The 13543-nt window shown below is 38.5% G+C and overlaps 1 protein-coding gene across 1 annotated transcript in view; it reads left to right on the forward strand.

Annotated features, from left to right (window-relative positions):
• The window catches only part of SCAMP1 (secretory carrier membrane protein 1), a 43237-nt gene that overhangs the window by 23708 nt on the left and 5986 nt on the right, over positions 1 to 13543 (forward strand). The window contains exons 3-7 of the mRNA XM_079330207.1: positions 6 to 104; positions 363 to 474; positions 7519 to 7647; positions 11096 to 11255; positions 12928 to 13029. Of these exons, the coding sequence (XP_079186333.1) occupies positions 6 to 104; positions 363 to 474; positions 7519 to 7647; positions 11096 to 11255; positions 12928 to 13029 (602 nt within the window). The remainder of the gene's footprint in view (positions 1 to 5; positions 105 to 362; positions 475 to 7518; positions 7648 to 11095; positions 11256 to 12927; positions 13030 to 13543) is intronic.

The raw sequence follows: 13543 nt of genomic DNA on the forward strand, positions 1-13543 counted from the left end.
CTTAGCCTCCTCCAGGAAATGTGAAAATGCCTAATGTACCCAGTACCCAGCCAGCAATAATGAAGCCAACAGAAGAACCATCTTCCTACACACAAATAGCAAAGGTTTGTCTGCAACTTTTAGAGACTAGGTTTCTTTTAATAGTAATTATTTAAATATGCTTCTGGAATAATGTATTTTCTAAGTAAGCAATGTTTTCTTAATTAAAATTAATACTGCCTTTAAGTAATTGGTAATATGTGAATTTGTTCTATATTTGGTCAGTTTTAATAAATGGAGATGCTTAATTATAGTGAAAAGACTAGGAGTATTTTTGCCATGTTCATACTTTTTGTCAATATCTGGTGATTTTTTTTGTTCAGGAGCATGCCTTGGCACAGGCAGAACTGCTAAAGCGTCAAGAGGAACTGGAAAGAAAAGCAGCTGAACTAGATCGAAGAGAAAGGGAAATGCAGAGTCTCAATCAGCAAGGAGGTATGCATGAAAAATATACTTTAAACTTCAGAAATTAAACTTTTTCTAAGAAAAACTTTTAAGTTTACAGTGACATTAGGAAACAGATTTTGTAATGTCTTCAGGAAAAAGAAGTTTATCTCCTTTGAGAAGATGGATACACTGAATAAATGGGGCTGTCCTTTCAGATTTTCAGTAAAAAAATTTTAAGTGTGGCCTCTGGAGCTTGTTATTCTCTTTTATCTTATTATTCTCTTCAGTTAGTATCTGAGTAATACTGCTGAATAGAAATAAAGCATTTTGAGACAAACTAACTTCTTAAAGTAACATCTCTTATTACTCATTGTCAGTATTTATAGCTGTAGGAGAACTTTTCTGGTTTGAAATATTTAATTTCTTTTGCTGTGTTACAAACACAATATTCTACACAAAGAGCAGAAATATCTATTCTATTATTAATATTTAATTAGATATTTTGTATGCCACAAACTCTGTGCTGTGCAAAATCAACAGTTTTTTACAGCAATTTTGCAAGTGTGAGAAGGTCTGTATCCTCTTTGCTACAAGTTGATCTGTGGGAATATTCTTTTTCAAAAGGAAGAATGTCAGACTGAAGTTCAAAAAGACCCTAAAACCCAGCAAAGCAAATGACTGTATATAAGGTTGACTTTGTCTGGTCATTTCACTTTTATCTACAGTTATGTTTTATTTTCACATATGCTGGTCTTTTTATTTGAATAAGCAATGTTACAATTCCAAGTTGCAGAATTCCTTAGAAATTCAAGTTGTCAGAGAATTTTGTAAAATATAATAAAATATTTTCAGTTGAAAGGGACATACAATGGTGATTGGAATAGAGTTGGAAGGGGACTCTGGAGATTATCTCCTCCAAGACAAGGTAATGCAGAAATGCATCAGGTAGGTTTTGAAGGTCTCCAGAGAGGGACCCTCCACAAAGCCCATTCCAGGGCTCTCAATGTAAACAAGTTATTCCTCATCCTGAGTGAAAGTTCTTGTGTTTTAGTTTATTGTGTTGGTTCTTGTCCAGTGTCTGGGCACCATTGAAAAGTCTGCATCATCCTCTTGGCACCCACCTCTGAGGTATTTATGTGCATGGATGAGATCCCCTCTCAGTCTTCTCTAGACTAAAAAGGTGCAGCTCTCTCAGTCTCTCCCTGAGAGCATCTCCAGAGCTGCTCCAGACTCATCATCTTTGTGACCCATCACTGGAGCTCCATGTCTCTCTGGTGCTGAGGAGCCCAGAACTGGACACAGCACTCCAGGTGTGGCCTCACCAGGGCCCAGCAGAGGGGAGGATCAGCTCCCTTGGCTTCTGGCCACACTCTTCCCAATGCAGCCCAGGATCCCACTGGGCCTCCTGGCCAGAAGGACTCACTGCTGGCTCATTGTCACCTTGAGATCCACCAAGACTCCCAGGTCCTTCTCTGCAGAGCTGCTCTTTAGTGGGGCAGCCCCAGCCTGTGCTGGCACTTGGGGTTATTCCTCCCCAGCTGCAGGACCCTGCCCTTGCCCTTGTTGAGTCTCGTTTGGGTTCTCCCTGTGCAGCTCTCCAGCCTACCAAGGCCCAGCTGAAAGGCAGCAGAGCCTTCAGGTGGATCAGCCACTCCCCCAGTTTGTGTCATCAGCAAATCTGCTGAGGGTACCTTGGATCCCTTCATCCAGGCCAGTGATAAACAAGTTGAGTGAGACAAGTACTGATCCCTGGGGAACACCACTGCCTGCTGGATTCTATTGCTCTGATCCTGACCCTCTGAGCTCTGCCATTCATCCAGTCCTTGGTCCACCCCACTGTCCATTCATCTAAACCACGTTTCCTGTGCCTACCAGTGAGGATGTAATGGGAGATGGTGCCCAAAGCCTTGCTGAAGTGGAGTCAAACAACATCCACTGCTCTCCCCTCATCTACCCATCCTGCCTTGCCTCACAGAATGCTGTCAGATTGGTCAAGTATGATTTCCCCTTGGGGAATCCCTGCTGACTGATGACCTTATTTTCTTCTGCATGCTTGGTGATGGCCTCCAGAATGTTCTGTTCCATCGCTTTTCCAGGGATGGAGGTGAGGCTGACTGGCTGGTGGTTTCCTGGATCCTCTTCCTTCTAGCCAATTTTGAAGATGAGAGTAACATTGACTTTCCTTCAGTCATTGGGCCCTGTTTTGTGTGATTTTTCAAAGAGGGTGGAGAGTGGTTTACCTACATCATCTGACAGCTCCCTCAGCACCTGTGGGTGCATCTTATCAGGGCCTGTGGATTTATGTCTGCCAGAAGTCTGTACAGTTGATCTCTAACCAAACCCTTTATGACAGGGAGAAGTCATCTTTTCTCCAGCCTTCCTCTCCTTACCCCAAGGTCTGGGATTCCTGAGGGCTGGTCTCTGCAGTTAACACTGAAGGAAAGATGGCATTCAATAATCCTGCCTTCATTCTGTCTTCCTTCACTAGAACACCTATCTGATTCAACAGTGACCCCACATGTTCCCTAGTTTTCTTTTGGCTGCTAATGTACTTGTAGAAGTACATTCTGCTTTCTGCATGTTGTCCTTTATAGCATTTGACAGACTTAATTGCCAGTGGGCCTTGGTCTTTCTTGTCACATCCCTGCATATTCTGATGATGTTCCTAAAGTCCTCCAATGTGACCTGCTCCTTTTCCCACATCCCATAAATTTCTTTCTTGTGTTTGAAATTTACCAGAAGCTCTGTGATTACCCATGCAAGTCTCTTGTCCCCTCTCCCCGATTTCTTGCTCATGAGAATGCACTGGACTTGAGGAAGTGATGTGTGAATATTGACCAGCTTTTTGGATCCCCTTCTCTCGAGCCCTAACCCATGAGATTACGCAAAGCACATCTTTGAAGAGGCTGAAGTTAGCTCTCTGGAAGTTTAGGGTTCTAGTCCTGATTGCTGCTTTACCTCCTCTACACAGGATCTTGAGTTCTACCATCTCATGGTTGCTATAGTACAGGCTGGCCTCAGCTTTCACATCTTAAACCAGTCCCTTCTGGTTTGATTGTTGTCTCAGTTTAGAAACAAATTTTAGGAGAAAATGCTCTGGAATGAGTGTTTCCTCTGAAGAGGACTTAAGTAATTCCTTTTTGCCAATGAGAAATGAATTCCAGCAGATGGAAGTGAAAAAAACTTGTTTATAAACAAAGCATCGTGCCCACAAGACACAGAAAAAAGAAAAGATTGAATAAATGCTAGATATTAAAGTTTTAGAACCTTACCCCCAACTTCCACTTGGCTGTGTGGCTTGGAAGGAAAAAAAAATGGCAGCTGGCCCCTTGGGGAAAACGGACTTCATACAGCAACTCAGGCAAAACAGATGGGAACCTGTTGAACTTCTGGTGTTGGTGTCCTCCTCGCAGCAGATGAAGCTGGTGGATTTTGGTGTCCTTTCTCTTGTTGGCTGAGCCTTTTTTAGGCAAGATCTTGGGCTCAGAGCAGCCCCCTGCTGGTCCACTGTCTTGGTGATTCAGACCAACCAAAAACACAGCAGAAATGATTCAAGAAAAAAACCAAGAAGCTTCTGAAAGGATTCTTGCTGCAGCCTCCAGGCCAAGGGAAAGGAAGAAAAAACCCCTTCCTGCTTAAGCTAGCTAAAACTAATCTAGTGAAAGTAAGAATTTAATGTCTTTATGCACACCACAGCTGCATGCTCTGGAGAGAGTCTTTGAGTAAAACCCACATGGGAACCCAAGGCTCCCCACTCCTCTTCCAATGGATCTTAAAACTACAGCAGCCATTTCTGGGAATAAAGCAGATGATTAAGGAATAGAGTATAATTATAAAACCACCCCAAGACAATCATCCAGCAGCACACCTTTCTTCATTGGCTCTTACACTGCATGCATCAAAAATTATCTTCAGTGATCTTTAGGAATTTCCTGGACCGTATGTGCTGAGCCATGTTGTCCTGTGAACAAATACCTGGATCGTTGAAGTCCCCAGGAGAACCAGGGCCTATGACCATGAGGCTATTGCCAGCTCTCCATAGAAAGCCTCATCAACTTTCTCCTGCTCATCAGGTGACTTATAAGCAAGCACCCACAACAGTATCACCCATATTAACCTGTCCCTTAATTTTCACCCATAAACTGTCAACTCATTTGTCTGCCCCTGAATAGAGCTTGATAGAATCCAGTTGCTTTCTTATATGAAGAACAACTCCACCACCTCCCCAACTTGTCCTTTCTAAAAAATGCACAGCCATGCATGACATTAATCCAGTCATGTGAGCTATCCTACCATATCTCTGTAATTGCAGTGCGATTGTGGCCTTGCAACTGCATGTAGATTTCTAGTTCTTCTTGTTTGTTCCTCATGCTGCTGTGTGTTTGTGTACAGGCACTTCAGAGAGCTAATCAAGCATCCAGATTCCCTAGATGAGAGTGTAAGAGGATTCTTTATAACCTTGAATACCCTTGATGTCATTAGCCCTGTAATTCTCTTGAATCTTGATCTTGAGAAGCAGTCAAGGAGCATGGTTGACATGACGTCCTCCTTAGAAGGAAGCAGTAGAAAGAAACAGTAGCATGATCTATGGGGAACCATAGATCACTCACTTTGGACTCCACCCCTGTCCTGTAGTCTAAAGGCCATCTCACCAAGTTGGCCAGCATGCTGCTGAAGATTCTCTTGCCATTTTTTAAGAGATGGATCCCGTTCCTCCCTAACAGGCTACAATCATTTAAGCACAACCCATTGTTAGAAAAGCCAAAATCTTGATGACAGCCAGGAAGCCAGACATTCATCTGTACAGTGTGGCTGCTTCTGGTGTCCCTGTTTCTGTGACCAGGAAGATAGATGAGATGATGACTTGGGCACCAGTATTTATCCCTCATCTTGCCAGCGTCTTATAGTCTTCCTTGACCCTGACTGTTTTTTGGATTGTGGTATAATTTGTACCCATGTGAGAAAGTAATAGTGGATAGTGGTCCATGCTCTTGACAAGTTGGGCTATCCTCTTGGCAGCATCATGGATCTTTGACCCTACTAGGCAGCATTTCCTTTTGTGACTCTTGATCAGGCTGGTAGGTGGGGTCCCAGTGACCTTAAGAGAGTCCTCCACCACAATTACTCAGCGTTTCTTCTTACAGTAATAACTATGTGCTGCTGGTCCAGATGCTCCTTGTTAAACTTGCTAATGGCCATCTTAAGCCTTTAAAGCATCATATCTGTTTTGGTGTGATGTTTATGAGGATGTTGGAGGATAGAGGTGGGACTTGAACTCTGTGGGTCACCAGGATCCAAGGTGTCTCACACTCAGTGAGTTCCATTGTGGACATATGGTCTTGAAGCCATTTCTCTATCTCCGTTTCATCCCTAACACTGCACAGCCTGTTGCAATCTGTCCACCTTCTGCAACAGTTCATCAAACTGTGCGCATTTCATGCAGGTGCAGGCCCTTTCTCCAGGAGAAATATTTGTGTATCCATTGCAAACTACCACCTGTACTCATTTCTCTTTCCTTTCCAGTTCCCTCAGTGGATGTGTCAGTCAAACTTCTCTGGGGATGTCTCAGTAGACACACTTATTTTGGTTCTGAGGCAAGTGTCCATCATTATGGCAGACCTAGGGCACTTAGCAGTTATCTGAGGCATGGACCTACCTGCAGATTGCAGCACCCTCCTTGCTCGCCCTGCTGCACTAACTGCCACACATTATCTTTTTGATGCACCATGGTCACTTGTGCTCCTAAAGCCGATTGAATCTCCCACTCTTCTCCTGGTAATGCTACTCCCTGCCTGACTGGTTAGTGAGAGCTTCTGAGCCCTGATAGGGCTTTGGGCTGCTGCTCAAGTGTACCTGAGCTCAAGAAACCTCTGGACAGCTTGATCTAACACTCACCCCCCAATGTACTTTGGCTGCTGCTGCCCTCCTGACTGATAATGGCCATATAGTCCAACTGCCTGCCCACTTCAGTACTAATAAGTTAAAGCATGTTATTGAGGGCATTTTTCTTATGCCCTGAAACACTGATATGCTGAGGACATTGACCACTCATTCAGGAAACGCATTCTAGTGTTTGACCGTTTTCTTGGTAAAGAAATGCTTCCTGATGTCTTTTGTGAACCTACTCTGGCACAACTTTGAACTATTCTGTCTGTCACATTTCTGTATCCCAGGGACATAAGCACTAATTTGGACTCCTTTGAAAACACAGTAGAGTGGTCTTGGTTGGAGAGCAGGGTCTTTTGCATTTCTTTAGCTATTGCATTCATTTACCTTAAGACACTGGCTGCACTTTTAGGACACTGTTGTCACATTGTCTTAACTTACTACAGTGAAAGATCTTCAAGCACGCGTGTCATTCTCTGCTCAGGTTCTGTGCAGCATTGCGTTAGAACTAACAAAAGTGTGCTGCTTCCTATTTCAGTTAATTCATTTGGTCACATGGTGATTAATTTGTATCTCTTGCATCCAGAGTTCGAAATGCTGTGGGCAATGGTTTGTTGCAGTGATTGTCTCAGTTGAATCTCCGAGTCTGTGCTTGGTATAACTTGTGTTCAGCAGAATGTGTACTCTACCCTGTGATCAGATAAGCATACAGGAAATCCAGGTGTCTGATCCTGTGTCCTTTGCAGTGTCCTCACTCTATCACACAACTGTATCAAAATGCACTGATGCTGTAGGACATATTCTTCTTAGAAAAAGGTACTTAAAGACCATTTCAGTAACTGTCTTTCTTGAGACTTCTTGCGTTTTAGGTAAGTTTTGACAGGAAACCATATTGGAAACTAGAGATACTTCGACACTAAAAATATCAGGTGTCTGAAAATGTCAGATGCTTGCTCAGTCTTTATGTAGATAAAATACTGTACTTTCCTTGACTTGACTTCACTTAATTCTATTTCATTTCTGAAGTTTATGTTGAGGGTTGGTCTTACTTGGTCTTGGGTTTTGGTAGCCCAGGTTATCAATTCAGTTGAGAAAATCATGCCTAAACAGTTAAGTTTAAATGTGCATCTCTTTCAAGTATACAGAGACTGAAACTACATTTTAAAGGCCTTTTTAATTTTTTTTTCTTTATTTTCTATTTTGCAGGTAGAAAAAATAACTGGCCACCTCTTCCTGAGAATTTTCCTGTAGGTCCTTGTTTTTACCAGGATTTTTCAGTAGACATTCCTGTAGAATTCCAGAAGACAGTAAAGATTATGTACTATTTGTGGATGTGTAAGTATTTTCTTTTTAAGAAAAATGAAGTGCCTATTCAAACTTGGTAATACATAATACATACTTTCTACTTTGGCTTTTGGGACATCTGTAATGAAAAATTATTTTAAATCCAGAAGCCAAATGTTGAAGCAAAATCTTATGTTAGCTTCAATTTTAAAAGTATTGAATTATCCTATAAAAGCTTCCACATTAAAAAAAAGGAGGATTATCCTAGGGCAATTTGGTTCTAATGTATTGCATTTGTCTGGCCTAAGTGTCACCAGTTGTAAAATGAACTTTATTAGCTTAGAAATTAACTTACTTATTAATTTAGAAATAATTTCACTGTTTTTAAAATCAGCTTATATATTAATGAATTAATCTCATGATTAATATTAATAGACCTTTGATTTCAAGATGTGTAATATCCATTTGCTTTAATATACATAGTTTTATAGGGTTTAATACAGTTTTAATCTATAGCAAAGGCTTAATATAATTTCACTCTTTATTTTAAGAAATAGTGTCAATTAGCTGAAGAATCAGTCCATGTTAAAACTATCTTTTGTAGGCAAAGAATGCTCTGCACCATCTTAGTAGGGTTAATTTTGCCCTCACTGGCAGGCTGTGTTTTGTCTGGAGAAATGCTGGACTAAACAAGTTGCCACACTTGTCTCTTCTGCCTCATCCACTATGATTGATAAAAGCCTGATAAATACTCTGACTGATGAAATTGCAAGATTCAGATACTTCGATGCCTTTATTATATTTTTAACCTTCTGTGAAAGTGTGTATTTCAGATGCTTTCTGTACTTTTTTTCATAGCTTAAGATGTAGTTAGGAATTCTCCATAATTTCACACTTTACTTTGGTAATCTTATTGCTGTGATTGAACCACGTAATTGAAATGTAAGAAATGAGCAGACAGCATTGAATCAAATCAATTCCACTCCATCATAATCTAGAGCTTTCTATATTCATTGCTAGATCATTAATCTTCAAATAAGCAACTGTAGAGCAGATGACTGATTACTCCCACAAAGTTGACAGGTAATTTAAATGGATACAAAATCTAAGGTGAAATACTCAGAATTTTTGGATGGTTACCAATTCTGGCCATTTGCAGAATTGAGTTCTTAAAGTGCCTGTGTTCCAGTACCTTCACATTTTAGATAGCATGTTTATATGCCGGTCCACTGTTTAATACTTGTGTTATGTTATCTAAGTCTGTTTTAGAATCTACTTTTTCCCTATAGAAGATCTTTCTCTTTTTTTGTAAGGGATGTTAGTATAGCTCTCCCAAGTGAGCAGAACAGACTAGGAACAAAAGCCTGAACAACATCTAAAGCTATTTGGTGCTGCAAGGTTGTGTGTGATCAAACTTCACTAGCTCAGTCCTCACTAGTGAGTTGCCTTGTGGTTTCTGAACTCTTTATTCTATAGGCATCCCATTTGCCTTTAGACAGTTCCAATCCAGGGTAACAGTCGTGTGTTCTTGTGTGAACTTAGATTTCCTGAGAATATAATCAAGGAAACATTACTAAAATTAAACTTAGTACCAAACTTTGTTTTCATACAGTCTCAGATGGAATAGCAAAATCATCTCAATAATGTACATTCCAAATATCTTCAGTACAACTCACTTTCAGACATTTATGGGTGATAAAGTGTAATTAATTAAGACTATATATCTAAGGAGAATTCTTCTGTTCAGGGAAATTTATACAAACAAATGTGAATATTTATTAAACTAATGCAGTTTCCCGTTGTTGACTCTTATTCTGGTATGAAGGCCTTTTATTTCAACTCCAGCTGCTTCCACGCACAAACTAGGAGAAGGCTTTCTTGAATCACTCTGAGTACTCTATCGCTATAGCTTTGAGGTTGTCATAAAGACGTTGCATGTTGCAGACTTCTGCCAAAGCCCTAGGTGATTTCAGCCCCCAGGTGGTCATTATTTTCTATTATAGTTTAATTTGTTGAGGCAAATAGATGGAAGGTACTTAAAACTGTTACCCTGAACCTATAAATACATCTGTTCATAGAAGAGCTAAACTTGTCTAGATCCCTTAGTGAAGGTATTGGCTTAAAGATAAATGATTCTCTGTACCTTTCAGTAAGCAGGCTGAGAGAAGGGCGAGCACAGTGAAGTGAGATTTGCAGTCAAGTCCGCTGTCTTCGTCTGTGTCTGCTAATAATATGATTTATCTGAGGAAATGTTTTTAGTTTCATCAGTCTTCCATGCAGTGAGTGATCTGTGCATCTTGCTTCTAAGAGTTTTCCCATGTGTTGATTTAGAGCTCAAGTCATAATTAAGATAGCAACAAAGAGTTTCAAGATTGTCTTTTTCAGAATCTTTACTATCCTGCCTGTTCTGTTAACCTTACCATCCAGTAGAATGCTTAAAATGTTGCTCTGAACTTAGGTAAAACAAAAATCATTGCTGTCAGGAGCAGTTTGTGCAGTTATAAATACCCTACTTTATCCTGATCCACAAGGAAAGAAATTGTTCTCTGAAGCAGCAAAATCCCTCCTGAATCACTGGTTATTGCTGAACAAAGACAGAAATCCATGTTTATCTTTGAAGTCTAGCAGAACTACCTTCTGTGCTAGATAGCATGAAGGTAGTAGTTGTAATGTTTCTTAATATTGCTTTATACGGTTCTAAGGAGTAAACTTAATTGAAATAAAATGTGAAGTCATAATTCAAATGTATATTCTTCAGTAAAAATTGAATAGTTAATGTGTAACAAGGTCTGCCAATGAGAAAATCATAGAATTGGGCTAACCACAGACCACCAAAAAGACAGATGTTCTAAGAAAGAACAGTGTTCTAAGAAATATTTGAATATACAAAATATATTAAAACATCTAGGACAGCTTGCAGACCATGTTTTCCTGAGGAATGTTCTTAGTAAGTGTTTGAGTTTTTTTTGTTTTATTATATGGAAGACAAAGAGCTTTCTGTTGAAAGAAGATTATTTTGGAAATTTTTGTCTTCAAATTTGAATGTGTACAGTGCTTGTTTTATGATGCACTTTATGTAATTTTTAAGCTTTCTCTCAAAAAATATTCAGTAGTCTCATAAATATTTGTATTCAGTTATTGCTGTTGAAAAAAATCAATTATTGCAGCTGTAGAAACTTCTTTTTTTCTTAATTTAACGTCTGAAAGTATTGTTGGTTTTTTTTTGACAGGGTATTTTCAATTGCCAGGTATCTGGTGGTACTTGAATTTTCATGTAGAATGCTCTCACTTGTGAATACAGGGTTTACCTGAAATTTAGAAAACTATATAAATCAGTTTATTACAGAACCCTGAGAGGGTATTGGTATTGTCAGCATGCTGATGTTTTGTTTAAAATGCTGTTTTGTTTAAAGTTTAAAACATTTAAAAGTTCAGGTATAACTTTAGCAGTTATAATTGTTTAAACATAATTAAGACTATTTTGCTTTTGTTTCTACAGTCCATACAGTGACACTCTTTCTTAATATCTTTGGATGTTTGGCCTGGTTTTACGTTGATTCTACACGAGGAGTTGATTTTGGATTGAGTATTCTCTGGTTCTTGCTTTTTACCCCTTGTTCTTTTGTCTGCTGGTACAGACCACTTTATGGAGCTTTCAGGTAACAACTTCAGCCTGATTTAGAATATTTAGAGACTTGGCAAAATGCATTAACGTTCCAAAATTTGCTTGATTGTCATGATGATAATCCTTTAACGTGCTTTCATTAGAAACAGAGCGTTTGCAGATTGCAGTAGTTGCAGATTGCAGTAGTTATTAATACCATGGAATATCCTAAAAAATATTTATCCTTTTTACCACAGACAAAGTATTTGGAAATACCATTGGAAATACTTAACTTTATTAAAGTTAATAAGGGCTAGTAACAATTGCATAGAACATTCTCATTCAATCTCTGTCTTCTCACACCAAGAATTTGAGTAGGTTAGTAGTCAATAGTGTCTTAAATTTTCTGTTTCCTGAATGAACTTCATAAATAGCTGCTCTTAAAATGTTGTATTTTTAAGTGATAGACACCTACAGTATCTGTAGTTGAAATAGCCTGAGATTCTTAAGAATTAACAGAGCAGGTATATAGTAAACAAACTAGTATTTTTCCTAGCCTTAGTAATCTTTGCAAACTTCAGAAGCATGAGGTGTGTAATTAAGAATAAAATGGTGTATTTGCATGCAAAATTAAACTTTTTCTTAGTGAAGATCAGCATGTAGAGATTTCAAGTCCTGTACTCCTAAAGTTTTGGGGTTTTTTAGGTTGAAGTGATTCAGGATGTTCTCAGTTAAAATACCCTTATTTTTGCATTAAAAGATTGATGGCCAGAAGTTGCAATTATCTCTAATACTTAGACTACAGGAAGTGTTTCTTAGGAGGTATTGCTATAGCCACATGTCTTTGAGGAATCATATATCTCAACCTTTATTTCTTGTCTAGTAAATCCATAGCTTGTCTTAGAGAACATTGTTTGGTTGAGGAAGGAAAACTACTACTTGCATATTCAACTTCCAGTTCTGTTGCTCAGCTGAAAATGAAGTAGTTATTGAACTGAACTGGTTGTATAGAAATTACAAACTCCCTTCTGCAGGAAGAGCTGTTAAGGGCAAAATCTGTTTTTATAACTTAACTAAATGGTTTCTGCTTTCTTAAGAACTTTATTAGCAAGCATATCATATGATCAATAGTTTTGACAGTAGTAGGTTGAGTCTTCATTGAAATTTTGCCTGTATATTTATATTTGTCTGGGTTTTTTTTCTTTTTGTTGTTGTTGTTGTTTTTATTTTCAGTCTTTGAAAGGCTGGCATTTTAGTAATTTAAACAGAAAATATTATTTGTACATTTTACTTAAAATAATAGCTCCTTTAGTATTTTGGAGTGCCCTGTGTTTCAGTAATTTCATATAAGATTTTATTTCCTTTCACAAGTTAAATATTCTCTTCCCTTCTTGCCATCACTGTGAACTTCAGTCTGAAAGTAGAGCAGAATTCTTTATAGAAACTTAAATAGTTAGTTGAAGAGGCCCTGCTCTGGGCTGAACAGAACTATTCTCACCTTTCTTAGATATGGAGGTGGCAAAATCACTGTATTAAAGAAGAAACAGGAGCTCTTCTAAATAAACACTCTAAAAAACCACAGAATTGCTGACACTTCAAGTAACTTGATAAATGAAAGTACTTATCCTCTAGTTAATGCAGAAAAAAGTTAGATTGTTACTACAGAATATGAATAAAAATCATGATTTTTCTGGCTGTTCTAATCTTTTTCCCCCCACCTCTTTCAGGAGTGACAGTTCATTCAGGTTCTTTGTGTTCTTCTTTGTATATATCTGCCAGTTTGCTGTACATGTACTTCAAGCTGCAGGATTTCAAAGATGGGGTAACTGGTGAGTATTCTGTTTGCCATAATGTTGGACTGTCTGTAGACAGATTTGAAGTTAACAACTGCAATAAATCCAGTCTGTGATTTCAAACGAATAATCATGTTTTCACTGGAATGATACATTTAGCTCTCAAAAGAAAGCATTTTTGGAGTGCTCTTAACTAGGAGAAGTGGGTGAAATGTATTCAAAGAATGTGAGGTACTTCTGTTACTAGGCTGGTTAAAATTTTATCCTTCAATTTAAACCACTTTGAACCAATTACTCTGCCTCTGTTTTGGTGGTGTAAGGAGTTGTTACTTGTTCTGTATTTAAGGTAAAGGAAAGTAAAAATTCAGACCTGAATAATATATACTTGGTATATTTTTTGTATTGTCAAGTAGTTATAATTATATTAATATACTTCCTAGTTATTGAGAAAATCACATCTAAAATCTGTAGAATGAGTTAACAAGGCATTTGGGTGAATATCTTTGATATTATTTTAAAAGTTTATTTGTCTGAGTCACATCCGTATTCT

The sequence above is a fragment of the Erithacus rubecula genome (assembly GCF_903797595.1).
Source record: "Erithacus rubecula genome assembly, chromosome: Z".
Lineage (NCBI taxonomy): Eukaryota > Metazoa > Chordata > Aves > Passeriformes > Muscicapidae > Erithacus > Erithacus rubecula.